This window comes from Rattus rattus, chromosome 2 (genome assembly GCF_011064425.1).
Source record: "Rattus rattus isolate New Zealand chromosome 2, Rrattus_CSIRO_v1, whole genome shotgun sequence".
In the NCBI taxonomy this organism is placed as follows: Eukaryota; Metazoa; Chordata; class Mammalia; order Rodentia; family Muridae; genus Rattus; species Rattus rattus.
Window position 1 is genome coordinate 2,774,343 of NC_046155.1, and position 24,181 is coordinate 2,798,523.

The 24,181-nt window shown below is 50.5% G+C and overlaps 2 protein-coding genes across 2 annotated transcripts; one reads left to right on the plus strand and one right to left on the minus strand.

Annotated features, from left to right (window-relative positions):
* Positions 1-953: 953 nt before the first annotated feature.
* Positions 954-7,127, minus strand: Zdhhc24 (zinc finger DHHC-type containing 24). The gene is made up of 3 exons (XM_032891211.1): positions 6,801-7,127; positions 5,413-5,690; positions 954-2,029 (listed from the first exon to the last, which is right to left on the minus strand). The coding sequence occupies exons 1-3, from the start codon at positions 7,079-7,081 to the stop codon at positions 1,734-1,736; spliced, it is 855 nt and encodes a 284-aa protein (XP_032747102.1). The 5' UTR covers positions 7,082-7,127; the 3' UTR covers positions 954-1,733.
* A 798-nt stretch (positions 7,128-7,925) lies between these two features.
* Positions 7,926-23,461, plus strand: Actn3 (actinin alpha 3). The gene is made up of 21 exons (XM_032891212.1): positions 7,926-8,101; positions 12,844-12,958; positions 13,201-13,320; positions 13,625-13,711; positions 13,798-13,885; positions 14,348-14,426; positions 14,510-14,591; positions 15,513-15,598; positions 15,907-15,999; positions 16,525-16,755; positions 16,880-17,027; positions 18,954-19,104; positions 19,640-19,748; positions 19,836-19,976; positions 20,270-20,452; positions 20,873-21,007; positions 21,097-21,276; positions 22,197-22,343; positions 22,430-22,495; positions 22,936-23,094; positions 23,176-23,461. The coding sequence occupies exons 1-21, from the start codon at positions 7,958-7,960 to the stop codon at positions 23,332-23,334; spliced, it is 2,703 nt and encodes a 900-aa protein (XP_032747103.1). The 5' UTR covers positions 7,926-7,957; the 3' UTR covers positions 23,335-23,461.
* Positions 23,462-24,181: the final 720 nt, after the last annotated feature.

A 24,181-nucleotide genomic window follows, 5' to 3' on the forward strand; every position in this document is an offset into this window, starting at 1 on the left:
CAAGTTACCCTCTGACCTCCACACACATGCTATGTTTGGCACAGTCATGCCTCTCCCATATACACAAAAGGAATTAGTGCTCTTTATGTATGCTCAACAATTTCTTCCTAAATCCTTTATAATATTAAAATATAAAATATAAAAATAAATTCACTCAAAAGACATGATGTGTGTCAGAAAAACAAGCTTTATTGAAATATTTAAAGCTGGCGTGGTGGTGCACACGTTTCCTCCCAGTGCTTAGGAGACAGGTGGATCTCTGAGTTTGAGGCCTGCCTGGTCTGAAGAGTAATTTCTACGCTAACCACAGCTACAAAGCTACAAAGTGAAACCCTGTCTCAAAAAATATAAGTACCCACTGAGGAGACAGACCACGTTCAGGACCTGAAAAGCTGGATCTCACAGACTCTGTTTTCTCCAAGCTAACATACTGGAGTTCCACTTCTTTCAGGGTGGCTTTCATTGGTGAAATCTGAAGAGTGGGTTCCCAGATTGGTATGGGAGAGCAAGGGCTTCTAGGGGTGACTCCAGTGAGGGGAGTGTGCCTGGGGGGGGGTGGGGTGACTCCTAAGTGAGGGGAGTGTGCCTGGGGTGGGGGTGGGGTGACTCTAGTGAGGGGTGTGCCTGGGGTGGGGGTGGGGTGACTCTAGTGAGTGAGTGTGCCTGGGGTGGGGGGTGGGGTAGAAAATGACCCGTGGAAGAAAATAGAAAATGTTTGCTTATGGTATATTCAGATCTTCATGTGGAAGGAAAAAAGAGTACCATACCACTACATGCAGTAATTTGGACACATCTCAGAAACAATATGCCCTCTTCTTGTCTCCATGTGCACCCAGATATACATACCCGTGCACGCACACACACTCACTCGTGCACACACACACACACACACACACAGAGAGAGAGAGAGAGAGAGAGAGAGAGAGAGAGAGAGAGAGAGAGAGATTAAAATCACCCTTTATGAACTCTGGAACGCTTGGAAGCTAGTTACTTTGGCCCTGATGTTCCCTTTCTCACTTCAGCTGTGCAAAAGTAAAGCAGATTCAAAGACCTGGGTTCAAATCTAACCTCTTAGGCCAGGCATGGTAGTGAATGTCTTTAATCCCAGCACTTAGAAAGGAGAAGCCGGTGGATTTCCTTGAGTTTGAGGCCAGTAAGGTCTACATTTCTACTCCACAATCTCGTCACGTGGTCTAGCAGGGCTTTTCTGTTTCTTACAGAACAAAGATCCTAACTGTGGCCCCACATACAGGTGAGCTACAAGAGCTTCCTCGAACCCTGCTGCAGACATGTTTCTGTGGAGTGCTATTCTCCAGAGCAGGTGTGGATTCTCCTTGCCTGGATCCCACCACACCCTGCCAGGGCCAGAGGAGGCAGAGCCCTGGCCCAGTGGGATCTCAGTCTGTAGTCTCTAGGCCTGCCATGGGAACTGGAAAACTGCAACCAAAACAAAGTGAGGGACAGGAACCTAGCAAAGATGTGGGAGGCCAAGAGCCAGGTGGGCACCCTACTACGCTGTAGAGAGGCAGCCAGTCAGCCCAAGGAGACCTCTTGCCAAAAGGGCCAACTGTAGCGATGGAAGAGCCCACACTGGGCAGGTTCAAAGGAGCCGGAGCTGCCCACTACACACAGGAAGGGGCAATCTGGCCGCCCTCCTGTGGCAGGAAGCTAAAATGTTCTCAGTTCGCTCCTCTGCTCCCTTCTGCCCTGTTCAGCTCTGGCTCTACCTGGACTCAGGAAGTCATGAGACCCACATCAGTTGGAGTCTGGAAAGTGATCCCATCTCCAGGCAAAGGAGAGGCTATAAAAGGCCAGAACCAGACTAGGGCCCAGCGAGGCCCCAGGGCTGCCTGCAGGTTGTGGCTCATGCCCAGGTCGTAGGAGTGTTGACCCCGAGCCCACTCCCACGTGGTCTGGCCCCGAAGCAGCAGCATCCCATGGAAAAGCAGCCCAGCACCGCACAGCAGCGCACCGGCCACACACGTGTCCACCACAAAGGCTAGGGCGAACTGAGCCAGGGACACTTTGCCTGTGGGAAGAAAACAGAAAGGGTCTCAAGGAAGAGCAGTTGACTGGCCTTCCCAGACCCCATCCTGCCCTCCTTCAACCAAAGAAACTCAGGCCTCCATTCTGCAAATTCAATTACTTAGTTACACCTGGAATCTGTGTTACATAGAAAAGTATAACATTTACCATCTGGGCCTCAGTAGGCAGCTAGTTCCTGCTGAATAATTAATTGACCTTCAGAGGTCATGAAAACACTGCTAAGTGAAAGAAGCAGGGATGGAGAGATGGCTCAGTGGTTAAGAGCACTGACTACTCTTACAGAGAGGTCCTGAGTTCAATTCCCAGCAACCACATGGTAGCTCTCAACCATCTGTAATGAGATCCGATGCCCTCCTCTGGTGTGTCTGAAGACAGCTACAGTGTACTCACATACATTAAATAAATATTAAAAAAAAAAAAAAAAAAAGAAGAAGGCAGGCATGAAGGGCCATGGGTTGTGGGATATGCTTTCTTTTCTGTAAGCTGTCTTGAATGGGCAAATGCATGCACAGAAAGCACATTAGTGATGGTCAAGGCTGAGGGAATTTAGGGAGATGTGAGAGGGGCTCTTACTAGACACAGCATTTCTCTTTGGAGTGAAAATGTTTTGCAATTAGATAGCAGTAAAGATTGTACTATACTATATAGTAAATATAGACATTTAGTGTATTTAAAAATATACTAAAATCTACCGAGTCGTACACCTCCAACTGCCTAAAATGATGTGTCTGGAATCAATAAGAGTTCTTGGTCTGAGGAAATGACTCACTTAGTAAACTGTTTGCCTTGTAAGCATGAGGCTCTAAGCTCAGATCCATAAGACCCACATAAAAGTCAGGATGTGGTGACATATGCCTGTAATTCTGGCAGTAATTGGATGGGAAGAGGACACAGGGGTATCTGGAGCCTATCAGCTAGCTGGCCTGGCCTAGTTGGCAAAGTTCCAGGCCAATGAGCTACTGCCCCAAACACTCGAACAGAAGGTGGAAGGTGCCCAAGATTGTCTTCTGACCTTCATAAGTGTGTGAGCCCGAGCGCGCGCGCACACGCACGCGCACACACACACCATGGCAGAAGTGCTATGCAAAAAAATACTAAGAGTTAGAGAAAATAGACTTCACTATTTTTTTTTCTTTTTTTCGGAGCTGGGGACCAAACCCAGGGCCTTGCGCTTGCTAGGCAAGAGCTCTACCACTGAGCTAAATCCCCAACCCCTAGACTTGACTATTTTGATAAAAGAGAACATTCACCCAGAAGAGACTCTCCTAGGAGACAGTGGTAATGGTTTAGCAGTTTGTGGTACAGCAAACGTCTATGCAGTGGGAACCTGAAGGGAAGAGCTCCAATAACAGCAGGGCCTGCCAGAGTGAGAGAAGAGGTTCCCTACACTCGAGTACAAGTTACCAAGTCTGTGGAGACCAGATGAAAGCAAGACCAGAACAGAAGGTAGAGATGGAAATACCAAAGGCTGAGCTGTGGGTGATGCCACAGGCAAAACTGTGAAGAATGTGGCGCTGGAAGCATCTGAACCTGAGAGGTCCCTAAAGCAAGAGGAGAGCTGGATTTTTCTAGACAGCCTGGCTTGTGCCACCCTAGGAGGAAGGGCAGGGCAGAGACCAGGAGAAGAAAGCAGCTATAAGCCTGTTCAAGTCCTTTGAAAGGAGAAGGCAAAGTAAGAAGGTGTAGGGGAACCCCCAAGAACACCAATGAAGAGAGCTGGAGCACAGGAACAGGAGTAGACAAAATAAGCAGAGGCCTCCAGATAGGGGAGCTTTCGAAAGCCCTCCCACGCCTGTGGGAGAGTTGAACACAAGAACATTGTTGTTCTTTTGTTTTTGAGCCAAAAATAGCTCAGGCTCATCTATAGCTCCATATGTAACCCAGGTTACCCACAAACTCCCAATGCTCCTGTCAACCTGGGTTTCACATGGAGAATAAGATGAACCAGGGCATGGACGTGGCACTGTGTATTCTAACAGCTCTCAGCAGCCAGGGGAGGGAGGTTGAGCTAGGATGCTTGAGATGTTGGCAGGAGAGAGGCGGAAATGAAAGGCTCTAGGCTACTTAGACCGGAGCAGTAAAGACGGGAAAGGCGAGATGAATAGTGACCCATTCTGGGTTCTGACAGGAAGTGGGTGTAGATGTGAGAGCTGAGGGAATGAAAACGCAGGCCAAGAAATGGAAGCCAGAAGTGAGCACATGTCTGTAGGCCCAGTATTTGGAGAGCTGAGGCCAGCCTAGGCTACACAGCAAGACTGTATAGAAAGCAAGGAAAGAAGGAAGAAAATAGAGAAGAAAGGAAGAGAGGCTATCCAAGCAAGCCTTCTGAGCATGGGCAGTGCTGCTGGCAGTTGGTGCTTTTGGTTTCAACAGATCCTGGGGCTGAGAGGCTGGGAGCCCAAGTCAGTATCTAGGGACAGTGAAGTAAGCTATAACTTCAGGAAAGAACCCAGCCTTGGAAAACACAGAACCACCGAGAAGAGCGCTTGTGCATGTATGTGTGTGTGCGTGCATGTGTGTGTGGGGGGGGCTATTTGGGACAGAGGTAGGGTTCAACAAGATGAGGAGGCATGGTGATTTCTCAGGATGGCCAAGGAGGCTGCAGACAAAATTAAAGAAGCAATGGAAAGGTCAGGAGGAAGGGTTCAGGAAGCAAAGCCCAGAGTGTTCTGGCCAGAGGGACAAAGGATGCACAAATCCATGGGACTTGGATCTTGGGAGGTGTCTGAGGAAAGAGGAGTACTCAACAATCCAGAACCCAGGAACTCAATCAAGTCTCCTCCCAATTCCCAAAGGGAAGCTTCCCTGCCTGTAACCCCACTGGCTCCCCACTGCCCCATCCAATCAGACTCATCTCTCACCCCAGCATTTATGGCTTCCAAGTTCTGACCCGCCATTCTATTCTCTCTGTGTCCATGGGACTGCTTTCCTTCCTTTCAGGGTTTGTGTACATGCAATGGTACTTATCCCCCCCCCTCTCTCTCTCTGTGTGTGTGTGTGTGTGTGTGTGTGTGTGTGTGTGTGTGAGTATTTGGACCATTAGGTCCATCTCCCCTAAGATAACCTTCTAGTATCCCAACAACCCATGGGCTCTCAAATGAGCCTTTCTTCTTCTGTAGTAAACCCTGGGTCCTTCTTGATTCTGGGGACCAGAACTCTGCTCTTCCCTTGGAGCACTGGATAAAGTACAGTACTTCATACTCAGCTAGGGACCAGGCTTCCCTCTTTCCTTAAATGGCCTTGCCTGGGTCCCCAAAGCATTGGCCAAGAGAACCAGCTGGACAGCACACTCCCACGGGAAGGGGCCTTGCTACCCAGCCCAGTGCAAGGGTCTCTGGCTCCCAGAAAGTTCAGAAAGCTCCCCACCTGTGAGTAGCATGAGCCAGGGCAACAGCAGGAGAGCCACTGTGTAGAGGGCTGAGTGGGCCTGCAGCAAGGCCGACAGGGCAGGGCTCAGCAGCACTGAGATGTGGAGCAGGACACCAGCAGCATGAAGCAGGAGGCACAGAAAGGGCCGGTAATTATGGAAGCCCACACAGCGGCCCAATAGGCGACAGTGGTGGTCACGACGTAGGATACACACACGGCAGGCAGAGCAGTGCCCACTACGTGGTGGCACCTGGCTTTGGCACTGGTAACAGTAACTGCAGGGAGTGGGGGCGGGGACACAGGTCAGTGCCTCCAATAGCTCTCAGTGCCCCAGACCATGCCCAACCTCAGCCTCAGAGACCACCTTGGGAAAGCAGTAACAGTCACTGCCTTTGCCAGGCACCTCCAACTAGTGTACCTCCTGTGACATGCCCATTGAAAAGCAACGTTTTCAAAGGCTTAGAAGTACTTCCACCACTAACATCTCTTTCTCCCTCTCCACTCCAGTCACTGACCTTGTGGTTCTGGAATATTCTGGGCATACAGTGGCTTCTGCCTTTTCTTGTTCTGCTTCTCTCTTCCAGAAACCAGTTCAAAATTTCCCAAGTGGCTCACTCCACCACCTCAATGCTTTGTGCAAATGCCCGAGTGGCTTCCACTTTGGCCACTTATTTCGGTTTTTAGTTGCAAATGGATAAGTTACTCTTAATATATTTGCAGATGCTATGGCTTTTTAGTAAAATGTAAATTAATTAATCAAGTTAATTAACAGATCCATCACCTAAAAGCCTTGTGCTGAAAACTGACCATCTATTTAAAACTGAAACTTTGTGCTGGGGAGATGGCTCAGTGGTTAAAGGCATTTGCTGCACAGGACTGATGACCTGTTCACGCTTCTGAACCCACATGGTAGGAGAGAACCAACTCCCGAAAGTTGTCCTCCGCCTTCCACCTGTATGCCTTGGCATGGGTGCCCGGATTCCGACACACATCGTGTATACAAGACAAAAATAATAAAAAATAACTGAAATTTGCCCTTCTTGCCTTCTTTACCCTGCTCTATTTTTTGTTTCCGTATTATCATCCTTTACCATCTATTTTATGCAATTTGCTTTTTTATTGGCAGATAATAATACTGCCCCTTCCTCACTGAAATTAACTCCATGAGGTCGGGAACCTGTTTTCACTTGAGTTCTCAGACCAGTACCTGCTCAATATCTGAATGAATAAGTAGCGGATGCCAGGTTCTAAAGGAGTTCTACGACACTAACAACCCGGATGCTAACATCATCTGGTTTCTGACACCTCAAGTTCTGGGGCCTCTCTTGGTTCCAACGCCCCCCAAAACCCGCTTCTGCCCGGGGACTCCCAAGTCCGACACTCACGCCCAGCCCTGGCCCAGGCCGCGGCCAGCCAGCATCACTCCTCGAATGCTGGGATCCGAGCGCAGGAAGAGCCCCATGTTGCCCAGCAGATTGAGCAGCTGATAAGCAGCCAGCGCCAGTTGCAAGGCCCGGGCGAGTGGTTCCAGAGGGGGCGGCCCAGGCCCCAGTACCATCACGTAAGTCAGCTCCAGGACCACGACGGCGGCCCACAGCGCGGTGAACACCACTGGCATCCGCGCGGGCGCTCCTTCTGTGCCCCGAGCTGCCCAGGGTTCCCCCATGGCCCGATCCACCGGCTTTCGGATAGCTGGGATCCCACTGCTTCCGTATTGGGGAGGTCATAGCAGCGGACTGATGTCTGTCGCGACCAATAGGAGCTCCTCAGGGGTGCGTCGAGCGCCAGACTTACAGGGAGGGGCCACAGATACAGAGAAGTGATTGGCTAACTGACTAGATGTTCGAAATCCGGTTGGTGCCGGCGCCCAGGTGTCAAAAAGAAGTCGTCGCCCAGCAGGGGCCGCCCCCTGGTGTGGCTTGCTGCCACTCCGAGAGGATTGAATTGCAGCCCTCGGGGCGTCGGGGTTTCCCGGCTCAGCACATTCTCCCTACCCTCCTCTACAGCCGCCCCGGTATTAATAGACCTGGCTGGCCCTATCATCTGGCCCCGAGCCCTTCCCCATGCTCGGGTATCTCCATCACCCTAGAAAACTCCCCAAACAACTTGTTGCCTTGGTGTTATAGACTGTGAAATAGAAATAGGTGTCTGTTTCTCACGTGCAATGCTTAAAAGGGACAAACTCAGGTCCAAGGGGCAGCCTTTAGGATGGCCTGCAGCCACCACTTAGACTCCACTTTCTAGATGAGGAAACAGACAAGGTTCATGACTGTCCCAGGACCACACAGCAAGCTAACCACAGAGCTGAAATGCGAACCTGCTATCTAGGCCAGTAGTCACCCCAGCATCCCCCGCGATTCCGCAATCTTTCAATCTCTTCGCTGGTCCAGACCCAACCTCCCTCGCCCCCTATCTGGTCCCACCCACCTCCCCCATATTTAGTACGAACCCGATCTGGGGCTGAACCGGGCAGTACTTAACCCAGCCTGAGCGTGCAGGAGCTCGCCCAGTGGAGCAGAGCGGAGCCAAGAGCCTGAGCAAGATGATGATGGTTATGCAGCCCGAGGGTCTGGGGGCCGGGGAGGGGCCCTTCTCTGGCGGCGGGGGCGGTGAGTACATGGAACAGGAGGAAGACTGGGACCGCGACTTGCTGTTGGATCCTGCCTGGGAGAAACAGCAGCGGAAAGTGAGTGCTCACCCAATTCCCAAAGGCAAAAACTGAGGCTGGGAGGGCAGGTAGTTCTTCCCGGGCATCTGGGCAGATCAAGAACAGAGCCTTCATGTAATCTAAACTACAACTCCCCAAACAGGCAGCTATCTGCTGTCCTCAAAGATTAGAAGAAAGGCTGAAAGTTCTCATGGGGGATTTAGGATGTCAAGGACACTGGGAAGTCCCTCAGTGACGCCAGGACTCCTTTAAGCCCATTGCCCCTCTTATGCTGGTGAAAGTGGGTTTTGGACAAGGTCCAAGAGACCTAACTTGTTCTTGGGTGGGAGGCGAGGGGTTCTCAGGAAGTTATGCTCCTCTACACACCCACCCTTTTCTCCAGTTAAGTATCCCTAGACCCCATCCTGAGGAGAACATGCCAGACACACAACCAGTGGATTTGGGGGTATAGGAGAGAAGAACCATCTATATTCTTTCCTGGCCTTTACTATGTCTTCTGCTCAGGGTGAGACCCACAGTCCCTCTACTGGCTTGACAGACAACTGAGGAAACTGAGGCCCAGAAAAGGGCAGAGCTAGAGCAGCCTGTTATATACCGTGAGGAAGAAAAGAATGCCCCCATCCAAGGGTTTTTGTTCCTTGCCCCACCCCACTCTTTCCCAAGATACCCCTCCCGGTCTTAGAAGCCCTGAGTCTGCTGAAAAGGCCAGAAGGTCAGGAGGAGGGGAGCCCCGGGTCCCCTTACCAGTAACTTAACCCAGGCTCCCACATGGACACTTGTGCTGAGGCAGCGCCTCTGTAGGAGCTCAAAAGGGCCATGTGGGCAGCTGTTGCCCAGGCACAGCCTTGTAGGGCACTGCCCCCTCCTTCCCTGGATTATTTTCACCCCTAGCTCCCCGACTGAGGGAGTAGGACACCTGGGATGCCTGAGGAGAAAATTAGTCCAACCGAACTGAGGAACTTTTGAGGACCTGCAGGCCAGCCTTAGGGTGGGTATCATGAACCCATTGGACTTGCCTTCTGCCAACCGTGCGTGCTTTCAGGAAAGTAGAGGACTTTGCAGGACCTGAGAAACCCCCCGAGAATTTACAACCAGATCATTTCCGCTGTGTTAGATGACAGGAGCTGACTGTAGCGGTAGCGGTGAGAAGCCTGAGCTGAATGGAATGAGGCCTGGGATGGTCCACCCTCCACCCTCCCCCTCCCCCACCCACCTCCCTCCTTCCTCTGCACCTGTCTCCCAGCATGGCTGTAGTCCTGAGTTTCTGCAATCCCTGGGGTGATGTCATCCCTGCCCCTGGCTCCAGCTGCCATTGGCTCCTCAACAACCCTTGCCCTACCCCCGGCCATCCATTCCTCTCCCAGATCAAAGTCTGTGTGTTCTTACCATGACATCTGTCAGTCTTATTCTTGCCTTTGTCATTTAAAACATCAGAACCATCCTTTCATGCCAGTTTCTAGCCGTCCACGTCCATCAACAATGTCCACCACTAACCCAAGTCCACCATTAATCCATCAATAGAATGGGGTAGATGCTGTGAAAGCCAGTTAACGTGCCCTGTGGATGGATGGGTGGGTTTTTCTTCCTCATTCCACATTATCTCACGCCTGTAACACCTTTGCGGTACAGCAGGTACCCCCCCTGCCCCACCCATCCCTGCTCCCGCACGCTTCCTCACTCACCGGTGACCCCAATAGCTATGATTTCCAGCTTTGGAACACTCTGTTCTCCCCTGATACCTGAGTCCTCTTCAGCTGACAGTAGTAAAAAAGTGGTTCATAAGCATTTCTAGGCTTTTTTAAGGTCTCACGTACCCCAAGATGGTCTTGAGTTTGCCATGTAACCAAGGATGACCTTAAACCTCTGATCCTCAGCTTCCTCTTTTTTTAAAAAAATTTTTTATGAGATTTACTGATTTTATTTTATGTGTTTTGCCTGTATATATGCATGTGTGTTACATCCATGTTTGGTGCCTGAGGAGGTCAGAATAGGGTATCAGATTCCCTGGCCCTGGAGTTATAGGTGGTAATTGATGCTGGGAATTGAACCTGGGTCTTCTGCAAGAGCAACACGTCTTCTTAGTCACTGAGCAATCTCTCCAGCCCTTTCTCCACTTTCTTTTTTTTTTTTTTTTTTTATTCTTTTTTTTGGAGCTGGGGACCGAACCCAGGGCCTTGCGCTTTCTTGGCAAGCGCTCTACCACTGAGCCAAATCCCCAACCCCCTTTCTCCACTTTCTAAGTGGAGGGTGCAGATATGCACTACCACATCAGGTTTTAAGTGATGATGGGAGTCAAGCCAGGGCTTCTTATGTACTAGACAGACAGTCCGCCAACCCAGCTACATGTCAGAATTCCCACTGAAGATTTATTTGTACTTATGTGTATGTACATGGCAGTCCATGGAGACCAGAAGAGGGTGTCAGATCTCCAGAGTTGGAGTTACAAGCAGTTATAAGCCTCCTGACATGGGTGCTGGGAATCCAATCTGGGCAATCTTTCCACTGCTCAAGCCCCATAAATAGGCCATAAGAAGTCTGGAATCAGAATGATACAAATGCAACCCCCACCTCCTCGTTCCCACTCCCATCCCTCTCTATCCCTTGTATCCATCCCATCTTCTCATTTTTCCCTTCTGTTCTGACAACCATCGTCCCTGTTCTGCAACCAGAGTGAGCCTTTAAATGTTCTAGACTACATTTGGGAGACAGAGGCAGGCAGATCTCTGTCAATTGGTCTGTTCCACACAACGAGTTCCAGGGTAGCCAGGGCTCCATGGAGAAGCTTGTCTCAAAAATAATTAATTAAGTTCTGATGCCTCCCTCTTGCCCGAAGCTTTGCCAACCCTCTGTAGCTCTCAGGATCAAATTCAAACTCCCTGGCTTAGCACCCAGGATCAGGCATGACCTGGCCCCTTTCACCCCTCCGGTCTGTCTCTCACCACCAATAGCCCAACACCCCCAGCTTCATTCCAGCAGTGCCACAGTGCAGTCCCATAAACAGAACAACTGTTTCTCACTGCACATTTCCCCTTGCGTCTGCCCCTGCCTGGCATGCCCGCCCTTGTCTGTCCTTCCCGAGCCCGCACAAGCTCCTGCTCTTCCATCACTGCTCTGATAGAACACGAGCCGACATCGAGAAAGTTCTGCCTAGTTGAAACAGTCCCCCTCCACCCCACACTCCTCTGCATGTTTCTGTCAGTATACCTCAGAGACCAGCATGACTCTGATAGGCTGTGGACTCCTTCAGGGCAGGGCTACATCGTATTGAAGCTCACACTTGGCACTGAGGATGCAGCTCAGTTGCTAATAAAGTTTTGACTTAGTTTAGCGTGAGTGAAGACCTAGCTTGGATCCCTAGCAGCAGATAAACTGGGTGTGGTGGTGGTGCATGTCTGTAATCCCAGGACTTGGGAGATGGAGACAGAAGGGTCAGAAGTTCATTGTCACCACTGGCTACACGAAACCCTGGGATACATAAGTCTCCGTCTTAAAAAACAAACAAACAAACAAACAAAAAACAAAAACAAAAACCTCTCCTTTTCTGCCCCCCTCACCAAGCTGCCTACCCCCCACCAATTGTAGTCTCGGGGCATTCAGACTCCAGTATCTGAAGCAACTGTGGTAATACGAATGCAATCTCTGTGCTTGGTCCCTATTGACTGAGAACCCACTTATACCCCACCCCCCATGTGACAGAAGCTCATCAAGTTCTCTTAGCAATGATAGCTATCTGGTATTTATAGCATCTGGTATTTATAGCATCCTCTTCTACTCCAGATCCCAGCACACCTGGAAATCTGGCTGAGGAGAGAATTCCAATTGGCTTCGAGGGTACCTCTTAGGAGCCTCTGTTTTGTGGTGGAAGGAATGATCTGAATTCCAGGATCCTTCCAGGTCAGAGGAAGAATGACCAGAGACATAGAGTCTGACTCCCTGCCCCTCATTTGGATGAGTATGGAAAGCTAGGGACAGAGAGGTCAAGGGCTGGCCTTAGATCATGGAGAGGGATGGCAGCTGGGATTGGGGTCCAGCTGTGGACTCCATCAAGGATCCAAAACCAGCAGTAGTGCTCAGGGTTTGAAGACCTGGGAGGTTGGCAAGTGTTGTGTGTAGTCACAGAACTCCCCCATTCCCAACAGACACAGCCGTACCCCAATCCTCTTGTCTCAGGTGGAAGCTGAGGCTGTAGGGAAGGGGATCACGTGGATTGCAGTATCCGGCAGGCATCAACAGGTCACTGCTGTGAGACCCTGTGGGGATATTTAGGTGCTTAATGGATCGTTCTGAAGCAACAGACTGTGGATCAGCGGTGCAGTGCCTTTCTGTCCAGAGTCTCCCCGGCAGGTGATTGCCACTTCTCATCCAGATGTGCTTCCCTCGAGGATCTCTCAGTGTAGAGAGCATATCTCTAGTCTGCTTGGACCTCAGGGAACTCCACACTTGGAAGTGTGGTAATGTTTCCTAGTCCCATCTCCAGTGATTAAGACTAGATAAAGCTGGAGCGCTGATACAGGGAGGTCCCAAATCCAAAATGGTACCCACAGATGCTCCAGGGCCATTTCTCTTCTCTCAAGAGAACTAAAACTCTAGGAAGGAAAGGAGTAGAGGATACACAGAAGTCAGTGGCCAAACCAGGATTTACATTCAGGGCCTTGGATTCTCAGACCTCTCCTAACAGAGCAGCTAGGTCTGTGTGCCAGACCCAGTCACAGGCATCCCTGTCCCTAGTCCTCCAGTCCATCACTGTCCTCTGTCCCCAGACCTTCACTGCATGGTGCAACTCCCATCTGCGCAAGGCAGGCACTCAGATCGAGAACATCGAAGAGGACTTCCGCAATGGCCTGAAGCTCATGCTGCTCCTGGAGGTCATTTCTGGTGAGGGCGTACAGCAGTGGTCAGGGAAATCAGGAGACCTATGGGAATGGTGGCAGCCGGAAGGGACTTGTATTGGAGAAGGGAGAGCTTGGGAACAGCATTTTTAAGTTTTAAGTTTTAATTTATTATTTATTTATTGCTAAGAATCAAATTCAGAGCTGCAGTCGGGCTCTACTACTGAGGTACCTATCCCAGGCTTCCTCTCATGACCTTTGACCCTTGCCCACTCCTTATATTCTCAGGAGAGAGGCTGCCCAGGCCAGACAAAGGCAAGATGCGCTTCCACAAAATCGCCAATGTCAACAAAGCCCTGGACTTTATTGCCAGCAAAGGAGTTAAGCTAGTGTCCATCGGTGCTGAAGGTGAGGAGGGGACAAGAGCGGTCTTGACAAAGACTCAGAGGAGTCAAGGGGTTTCTTCTCTGTACAAGACCCAGTGGAGACAATTATTCCTGACTGTCAGAAGCAAATGTACCCAAAATGCTAGCCCAGCACCTGGTACCTAGCAGTGTCCAACAAATCATTCTAAACTAACACTCACTGACCGCTGTGTGCGTCTTAGGTATTTACTTACGAGCTACCAGGTCTTGGGTGGGACACAAAGGTCAGGAGGCTGAGGCCTGGACACAAAGGCCTGGAGTCCAACCCTGACCCCTCTCCCTGGCAGAAATTGTTGACGGGAACCTAAAGATGACCCTGGGCATGATCTGGACCATCATCCTCCGCTTTGCCATTCAGGACATCTCTGTAGAAGGTGAGGAGAGGAGCCTTGTGGAGGGGGCCGGAGATGAGACCCTTTTCTGTTTTCCCAGCTAACACTTCTGCCCCTTTGCCACCCAGAGACCTCAGCCAAAGAAGGCTTGCTTCTCTGGTGTCAGCGGAAAACAGCACCATACCGCAATGTCAACGTACAGAACTTCCATACCAGGTCTGTTCGATGGCCTCAAGGGGGCACAGTGAGCAGCCCTGGTCTGTGAGGGGCAGACTGGCCTCATCCCAAAGCTCAGCAGTTGGAGGGGCTCTGGTTCAGTTCTTGGAACAGCCTCTGAAACGAGGACTCAGGGTATCTTGAAGTGAATGAGAAAGAACAAGGGGGTTGCAGAATACTTCCAGGATAAGGAGCAGTTGTGACATCCCTGGAAATATATTTCATCCAGAAAAGACGTGGAGAGCCTACAGATCTAGAAATTGGTCTGATCTGAGCCCTAGGAGTGGGACAGGGTCATGAGGAGCTGGGAGAAGCCGACGGGGGCGAGGTGGGAGTGGGCAAAGGAATTTGCACTTGACTGGGTCTCACAGAAAAGGCTGTCCTGCAGGAGTGCTTCTAGGCTGAGGGTGGGACATGGCCTCAGCCTGAACTGGAGTCTGACAACCCTTTCTCTCTGTCCAGCTGGAAGGATGGTCTGGCCCTCTGTGCTCTCATCCACCGCCACCGGCCAGATCTCATTGACTATGCCAAGCTTCGCAAGGTGGGCCTCCATAACTCACAGAGCCAAATCTGCAGTCTCTGCCTTCCACTGACCTTTCACCTTTCTGCCTCATGCCTATCTAGGATGACCCCATTGGAAACCTGAACACTGCCTTTGAGGTGGCGGAGAAATACCTGGACATCCCTAAGATGCTGGATGCAGAAGGTAGGTCAATGAATGAGAGCAGCGTTCAGAACTCACTTGACCCAGTCCAGCCTTGGCACAGTGCTCTGCAGCCCCCTCCTCCTGTGATATTTACTCCTCCCACCTCTGACTCTATCCCGAGCCTTCTTTTCAAGATCTTATGTTTCTTAAGACAGAACCTCATGTAGCTCAGGCTGGCCTTGAACTCCTGCCTTTACTGCCTCCACCACACCCAAGTGCTGTAATTATAGACATGTACTACAATGTTTCATGCCATCATTCCTCTTCTCCATGAGCTTTCCACTACACTCCCCCTGCCCACCCTCTCATGGCTTTCCTCTATGGGATAGATCTGCTCTGTCTCATATCCAAGCCCCCTGATTATCCAGGACAATATTGGTTCCCATGACTGGAAGCTTCTCTGGGGCACATTCTGCCTGAGGACCCTGGGCCCATGCAATGCTCAGTCAACGAAGCAGCTATATTTTCTGAGCAATTGCGGATGGTACACTAGATGCCTGTGTACCACAGAGAACTGCTTTCAGCCTCCACCCCACCCCCAAGGAAATCATAAGCCTTAGGGAAAAGGCAGAGAGACTCAGTTATAGACTGACTGGGAGCACCAGGCACTGCGCACTGATTCTTCATGAGGGGCTCAGTGGCTGCACACTCCCGCATGGTCTCACATCAGGCCCTGGGGTGATCTTAGAGGGCTTTCCATCATTCCGTCATTCTGAGGGTCTTCTCTGCATGGATGGGAGAGTCTTGAGTTCATTCCCCACTCTGGCTTTGGTCAACATACACATTAGAAGAGAAGAGTTGGGGATGTAGCTAAGTGGCAGAACACTTACTATCGTGAGAAAAGCCCTGGGTTTGATTCCCAGTGCCTCAAAACAAACAAATGAACAAACAAATAAACGCCACTTTGCTGTCTTCCCCCAGATATTGTGAACACCCCCAAACCAGATGAGAAAGCCATCATGACCTATGTTTCCTGCTTCTACCATGCATTTGCTGGGGCTGAGCAGGTAAAGGAGGGCCTCACTGCTGCCCCACTGAGTGCCTTGCTGTTTAGGTAGGGCCCAGTGGCCTAACCTCGGTGTTAGCCCAACATTTGGAGGTGCCAAGGTATATAACTGGGAGGGAGGGCCACTGTCTCAGTTGTAGACCATGGATTTTCAGGGAACCTTTGTCCTGAGAGCTTCCTCTTACCTTAAAGATGTACTTACCTGTCCTTGATGTGTACATGGGCCAGGTTTTTAAGGACTTTACAGAGGGAGGAAGGATGGTGTGTCTGGGGTAGCTGACCTAAGCCCTCTTGCTGTCTCCACTACAGGCAGAGACTGCTGCCAACAGGATCTGCAAGGTCTTAGCTGTGAACCAGGAAAACGAGAAGCTGATGGAGGAGTATGAGAAACTGGCTAGTGAGGTGAGGCTAGGGCCAGAGAGGCCCTTCCTACTGTGCTCCTCATCTATCCCCGCTGACCCTCCCAATTCTTCTAACCAACCTCTGCCGTGAGTCTGTAGAGCCCCCTTCCAGCTTCTCTCTGGCCCTGGCTCCCCACCATCTCCTGCCCTTCTGTCAACCTAAACTCACCCGGTCATTGCTCATTCACTCCCTGATTCCTTCCCTTGTATTTACACAGCCACATGTTGGCCCCTGGACTCAGAGATTGCCTGGAACTGGGATGTGGCTCAGGAGTAGAGTGCTTGTCTAGACTATGGGAGGCCCTAGATTCAATCTCCACACCTCTTACCCCACCACACACACGTATCCTGTTCTTTCTCTGACTAGTAAGGACAGGCTACCCGGTTCTGTGCTCCCCAGTTTTGAAAGTCCCCTCCATGTATTTGAGGCCTGACCCTCTGGCCACAGTCTATGTGTGGAGTGGCGCTGGGCCTGCGAGGTGTGAAGGTCAGCTCAGAACTCTCTGCCTTGCTCTGATCCTGGCAGCTGTTGGAGTGGATCCGCCGCACTGTCCCGTGGCTAGAGAACCGCGTGGGTGAACCCAGCATGAGTGCCATGCAGCGCAAGCTGGAGGACTTCCGAGACTACCGGCGCCTGCACAAGCCTCCCCGTGTGCAGGAGAAGTGTCAGCTGGAGATCAACTTCAACACGCTGCAGACCAAGCTGCGGCTGAGCCACCGGCCGGCCTTCATGCCCTCCGAGGGCAGGCTGGTCTCGGTGAGCTAGGCGAGGCGTGGTGATGTTCTAGCTTTGCCCATATGTCCTGGGTGACCTTGGGTTCTTGGTCCTCATCTGTATAATGGGTGAACCATGATGGAGGCCACCTTTGTTTTCCACACAGGACATAGCCAATGCGTGGCGGGGACTGGAGCAGGTGGAGAAGGGCTATGAGGACTGGCTGCTTTCAGAGATCAGGCGTCTGCAGAGGCTTCAGCACCTGGCCGAGAAGTTCCAGCAGAAGGCTTCCCTGCATGAAGCTTGGACCCGGGGTAGGTCTATTTCATGGAGCTAGACTCTTTCCTGGGACAAAATGTTCAGGACATAAGCAGATGCTCTGCAGGGGACTGGACACAAAGTTCTCTCCCCCTACCCCCACTTCAGAAATTGTCCTGCTATAGAGTTAGTGCTGACTACTTGGGATTCACTATGTAGACCACGCAGAGATTCACCTGCTTCTGCCTCCCAAGTGCTGGGACTAAAGACATGAGCTACCGAACCTGGCTGGAAATCAGAGTTTTCATTCCATCCTGACTTGCTGCTATGCAATCTGGGCTCCTCTTGGGACTAGTTTTTGTTATCTATAAACTTAACCTCCCTCTGCGCAGGCTCTGGTCCTCTGTACTCCTCTCTACTAATTTGTCACTTAGCTTCTGTATACGAAATAGGTGTCCAAAGATAAGCCTGTCCCCAATCTCAACATCACCGTCATAGTCCAAGTCTATTGATACAGAATACTTTATGAGACATATATATCATTCTCCATCACCCACTTGGAAGCCTGTCAGAGATTTCAGTCCTACAAAAGAATGAGTCCTTGGGGCTGGAAAAATGGCTCAGTAGTTAAGAGATTTGACTGCTCTTGCAAAAGACCTGGGTTCAATTCCCAGCACCTAGATGGTCACTCGCAGCCACCTGTAACTCCAGTTCCAGGGCATCCAGAAACTCCTTTAGTCTCCTTATGCACCAGACATGTATGTATTGCACACGTGTGTGTGTGTGTGTGTGTGTGTGTGTGTGTGTGTGTAGACAAAACACTCATACACATAAAAATAAAAAGAATGACTCCTTTTTTAAAAAGATTTATTTTATTTTATTTTATTTTATTTTATTTATGAGTACACTGTAGCTGTCTTCAGACACACCAGAAGAGGGCATCAGATCTCATTACAGATGGATGTGAGATACCATGTGGTGGTTGGGAATTGAACTCAGGACCTCTGGAAGAACAGTCAGTGTTCTTCTTCTTCTTCTTCTTCTTTTTTTTTTCCGGAGCTGGGGACCAAACCCAGGGCCTTGTGCTTGCTAGGCAAGCGCTCTACCACTGAGCTAAATCCCCAGCCAGCAGTCAGTGTTCTTAACCACTGAGCCATCTCTCCAGCCCTACTTTGGACATTTTTGTAAGAATTTCTTAAGTTATGGTGGCATACTCAGATAACCCCAGCATGGGGGGAGAGAGGCAGATCTTTGAGTTTGAGGCCAGCCTGGTCTATATAGTGAGTTCCAGGACAGCCAGTAGAGAGACCCTGCTGAAAAACAAACAAATAAAAAAAGAATTTCTGAAACTTACAGCTTAGGTGACCCTGGGGCAATCTCTGAATATTTATACCTGTAAGGAAGGCAGGGCCTCTAATGAAGTATTCCTACCACTGTCGTGATGAGGATGATGCTCTCTATTTGTAAAATTATACTTATCATTTATCATTTACTTATAAAGCAATTTCACACACAAATGCTTTTACATTTATCATTCATTCATACATGAGGGTCTGCCATCCACCAAGTTGTCTGTCAGGCACTGTGCCAGGTGCTGGTGTGCAAATGAAGCCAGGTCAAAAGATTGAGGGGTCCACATAGGCAGGGTGGTGATGGGATGGCAGAGGCTGGCAGATCTCTGAGTTCAAGGTCAGCCTGGTTAAAATAGCAGGCTCCAGTTCTCAAGGACTACATAGAGAGACCCGATCTCAAACCAAGCAGCCAACCAAACCACAATATAAATAACAAACCAAAAACTAATAACGGGGGGGGGGCAATATAAAAAATTCCTTGTAGCAAAGGTCATCCTAGCTGGTGCTGAGTCAGGGAACACTGGTATCATCGGTAAGCAAAGCCAAAGATCAGGCTGGCATCTCAGCGTAACCTAACACTCCAGCTGTGGTGGCCTCTGGGTGGCAAAACCCTGCTTTCTTCCGGAGCAGGCAAAGAGGAAATGTTAAACCAGCATGACTACGAGTCAGCTTCGCTGCAGGAGGTGCGCGCGCTCTTGCGACGTCATGAGGCCTTTGAGAGCGACTTGGCTGCACATCAAGACCGGGTGGAACACATCGCAGCCCTGGCCCAGGAACTCAAGTAGGCGTGGCCAGAGACCCTGCCCCAGCCCCTCCTCATTGAGCCCCGCCCTTCTCTGTCAGACCCTTGGTAAACAAGTGATTGCATCCTGTTTCCTCTCACACCCTTACTTGCTTACGCCCTTCCTGAAACGGCCATCCCCAGCTCCTTACCCACTTTGCTGCCTTTACAGTTATCCATTGGCACTCATCTGTCCCACTCCATGTGAAGACCTGTCCCCCACAACCAGGAAACCCCTTCACCTCAGGATATTAGCCCATCACCCCAGTCAGCCTTGGCCTCACCATCCACAACCTCAAGTTTCCCTTCTCCCACAATCCTGCTTCTGTAATACCAGGAGCCACATCGGGACACTATCAGGGACTAGAGCTGAGGGTCCTGGGTGCCAGTCTTCCTGAAGCAACACAGAGACCCCTGGAAGAATAGCGCCTCTGCCCCACGCCCCACCCGTGCTCTGGTGGCACTCCTGCACCCTCACCTTGCCTTGGGTTCCACCAGGGTCTGCCTCTACACTCATTCCCCTTTTGCCCATCAGTGAGCTGGACTACCATGAGGCAGCCTCGGTGAATAGCCGCTGCCAAGCCATCTGCGACCAGTGGGATAACTTGGGTACACTGACCCAGAAGAGGAGGGATGCACTAGAGGTGGGCAGGAGGGCCAGGGAACCGAGGGCAGGGTGATGAGACCAACAAGCTGGAAAGGCTCTGATCCACGATCCCTCTGGCCTCTAGAGAATGGAGAAGCTCCTGGAAACCATTGACCAGCTGCAGCTGGAGTTTGCTCGGCGGGCAGCACCCTTCAACAACTGGCTGGATGGGGCTATTGAGGACCTGCAGGATGTGTGGCTAGTGCACTCTGTGGAAGAGACGCAGGTCAGTGAAGGCATTAAAGGAAGTTTGGGAAAAGGCACTGGATGTGATGAGAGGAAAACTGGTCTCACTCACATCCCATCAGCCAAACCTTTGGGTTCCTGGATAATCCAAGTAGGAAGTAGGAAAAAAACCCAAACCAAACAGCCCAGTTATAGAGTGCTGGGTGTGAGGCAGGAGGCATAGGCTTTTGGACCAGTCCTGAACCAACTACTAGGTGTCCTAGCTCCCTGTTCTGCCCCCTCTGTTGCCTGTGACAAATGGGTGTTCTGACTGATTCTTCCTGTTTTCCCCAGAGCCTGCTAACAGCACATGAACAGTTCAAGGCAACGTTGCCTGAGGCGGATCGAGAGCGAGGCGCCATCCTGGGCATTCAAGGAGAGATTCAGAAGATCTGTCAGACGTACGGACTGCGGCCAAAGTCCGGCAACCCCTACATCACCCTCAGCTCGCAGGACATCAACAATAAGTGGGACACGGTGAGTGCTAACAGCTGCCTCGTGTGGCTCCCCACTTGTTCTCGAACACTTGAATCAGTGAGGTCTCTGACGGCCCAAAATATGGGGAATAAAACCCACCTCCATCCATCTGGGGCCCGCCACAGAGTCCATGTGGCCTTGGCTAAGCCTCCAACATTATTCCTCTGTCAGGACTGACAGACATATAGAGCATTGTTTGCATACCACCCACCAGCCAACCTCTATGTCATGGGCCACATTTTACAGATGAGAAACCTGGAGCCTATAAATATGAAGCCATTTGCCTCAGAATCTATCCATACATCCCATTTTGGCTCATGAGAACAATAACTGAGGTTTGAGGGCCTGAAGGCCATTTTGCCGCAGCACCATCTCCTGGCCCCCACGGTTGGCTATGGTATGACCACTTCTCCTTCCCAGGTCAGAAAGCTGGTACCCAGCCGTGACCAGACACTGCAGGAGGAGCTGGCCCGGCAGCAGGTGAATGAGAGGCTCCGGCGACAGTTTGCAGCCCAGGCCAATGCCATAGGACCCTGGATCCAGGGAAAGGTGGAGGTAAGCGCTTAGAGAGCTAGGCCAACTCAGGGACTGGGGTGAGCCCACTGGGAGTTGTGAGTTCTTATCCTGCCTGGGTACCCTTGCAGGAAGTAGGGCGGCTGGCAGCTGGGCTGGCTGGCTCTCTGGAGGAGCAGATGGCAGGTCTGCGACAGCAGGAGCAGAACATCATCAATTACAAGAGCAACATCGACCGGCTGGAGGGTGACCACCAGCTGCTGCAGGAGGGCCTAGTCTTTGATAACAAGCACACGGTCTACAGCATGGAGGTGGGGTCTCACCCTTGGGAGAAAGGGAAGGGAAGGCTGACCCGATCATAGCTGGATAGAGCCTGTCTGTCCCAGGAGGGTAACCAAATCAGTCTGGCCATCTTTTACAATGTCCCAATGTTACAATGTCCCAGTGTTACAATGTCCCAATGTTACAGTGTCCCAATGTTACCATGTTACAATGGCGATTTGGCTATCCTGCAATAGAAAGTGACTTGTCTGGGCTAGGTGTGGTGATGCACATCTCTTATGCCATCACTTGAGATGCTCCAGGATCAGGTCATTCCCAGCTGTGTAGGAAGTTCAAGGTCAGCTTGGGCTTTATGATGCAAGGAGGGAAGGAGGGAGAAAAGAGACTTGTTCAAAGTAACAAAGCAGTCTAAACTCAGGATTGGCCAAGCTGGCCAACCAATACTTAATCAAATTTTAAGATAGAAAGGGCTGCTTACAGTCACTTAAGTGAACATTGAGGTAGGTTTAAGAGGTCCAATAAGGGGAAGGATTTGCCCAATGCCACATAGTGGATTAAGAGTACAGTTAACTAAGGGGTTGGGATTTGGCTCAGTGGTAGAGCGCTCGCCTAGGAAGGACAAGGTCCTGGGTTCGGTCCCCAGCCCCGGAAAAAAAAAAAAAAAAAAAAAAAAGAGAGAGAGCACCTGGTGCCTTAAAAAAAAAAAAAAAAAAAAAAAGAGTACAGTTAACTAGACAGCCAGGTACAGTGGTCCATGTCTTTAATCACGGCATTTGGGAGGTAAAGGCAGGTGGATCTCCATGACTTCGAGGCCAGCCTAATCTACAGAGAGAGTTCCAGGCCTGCCAGGGCTACATAGAGATCCTGTCTCCAAACAAACAGAAAAAGGAGTAGAACTGGAGTAAGAACCAAGGCCTGGCCATTCACTGACTGCCCTCTCGATTCCTAGCACATCCGTGTGGGCTGGGAGCAGCTGCTCACCTCCATTGCCCGCACCATCAATGAGGTGGAGAACCAGGTACTGACCCGAGATGCCAAGGGCCTGAGCCAGGAACAGCTCAACGAGTTCCGGGCATCTTTCAACCACTTTGACCGGGTCAGTGGGGGCTAAGCCCTGTGGGCTGAGACTTGGGGACTGGTGGAATTTGGAGACCAAGCCTGAAATCTGTTTGCTGTCAACAGAAGCGGAATGGGATGATGGAACCTGATGACTTCCGAGCTTGCCTCATCTCCATGGGCTATGATCTGGTGAGTCTGGTGACCACGTCAAAAGTATCATCAGATCCCCTCCTTCTGCCCAGCCCCCTCTAAACACAAACTATCTTCTCTGCTTATCACACCCATAAAAAAAGGCTATCAAAGACACTGAGAGGTAAATTAATTTGTCCTATGTGACTTCAAGGTCTTAGCTTGGACCATTTTTCCCCTCTAAGAAACAATGCTAAGTTATAAAGTATCAGAACCAGGAAGCGAGAGGAGGGATTGCTACAGGCAGACTGCATACTTCTGTCTGCCCAGCATGAAGGACTCCCTAAAGTCAAGCTGACTGATGTCTTGGGTAGAAGAGGGTAACTTGTCACCCAGGAGATATAAGCCAAGTACAAAAAAATCCCCAGGAAGGGACATGAGGAGCAAGACCTCTTGCCTTTAGCACGTATGGACACAGTGCCTGACCTCTATCTTTGCAGGGAGAGGTGGAGTTTGCTCGGATCATGACCATGGTGGACCCCAATGCAGCTGGGGTCGTGACCTTCCAAGCCTTCATTGACTTCATGACCCGAGAGACTGCGGAGACAGACACAGCTGAACAAGTTGTAGCCTCCTTCAAAATCCTAGCAGGAGACAAGGTGACTCTCACTCAGTGTAGGGGCTGGAAGGCTAGGACATGATCCAAGAGCTATGGGCCCTTAATGTCTCCTCTCTTCTAGAACTACATTACCCCAGAAGAGCTGCGGAGGGAGCTCCCAGCCGAGCAGGCTGAGTACTGCATCCGTCGGATGGCACCCTACAAAGGATCGGGGGCTCCGTCCGGGGCCCTGGACTACGTGGCTTTCTCTAGTGCCCTCTACGGAGAGAGTGACCTCTGACATTCTTAGTGGAGAAGAGGAGAGGGCACTTCCTGTGGTGGATTCCACTGTCCCTCAGAGCAAGGGCTTCAAATCATCCAGCACCAACCACATTTCTGAATAAAGATCGGGCTGTGGGCCTCTCCCATCTGCTTTTGATTCTTCTTCTTCTTCTTCTTCTTCTTCTTCTTCTTCTTCTTCTTCTTCTTCTTCTTCTTCTTCTTCTTCTTCTTCTTCTTCTTCTTCTTCTTCTTCTTCTAGATTTATTTATTTATTTATTTATTTATTTATTTATTTATTTAGTGTATTCGAGTACATTGTCATTGTCTTCAGACACACCAGAAGAGGGCGTCAGATCCTATTATAGATGGCTGTGAGCCACCATGTGGTTGCTGGGAATTGAACTCAGGACCTTTGGAAGCTCTTAACCTCTGACCCATCTCTCCAGTCATCCCCGAACCCCACTTTTAGATTTATTTATTTTATATTTTTAGTACACTGTCACTGTCTTCAGACACACCAGAAGAGGGCATCAGATCCGATGGTTGTGAGCCACCATGTGGTTGCTGGGAATTGAATTCAGGACCTCTGGAAAAGCAGTCAGTGCTCTTACCCACTGAGCCATCTCTCCAGCCCTGCTTTTTGTTCTTTTTTTTTTTTAAAGATTTATTTATTATAAGTACACTGTAGCTATCTGCAGAGATCTCATTACAGATGGTTGTGAGCCACCATATGGTTGCTGGGATTTGAACTCAGGACCTCTGGAAGAGCAGTCAGTGCTCTTAACCGCTGAGCCATCTCTCCAGCCCCCCTGCTTTTTGTTCTTAAGGGGAACCTAACCCCTGGAGCTACTTGGCAGGACCTACTA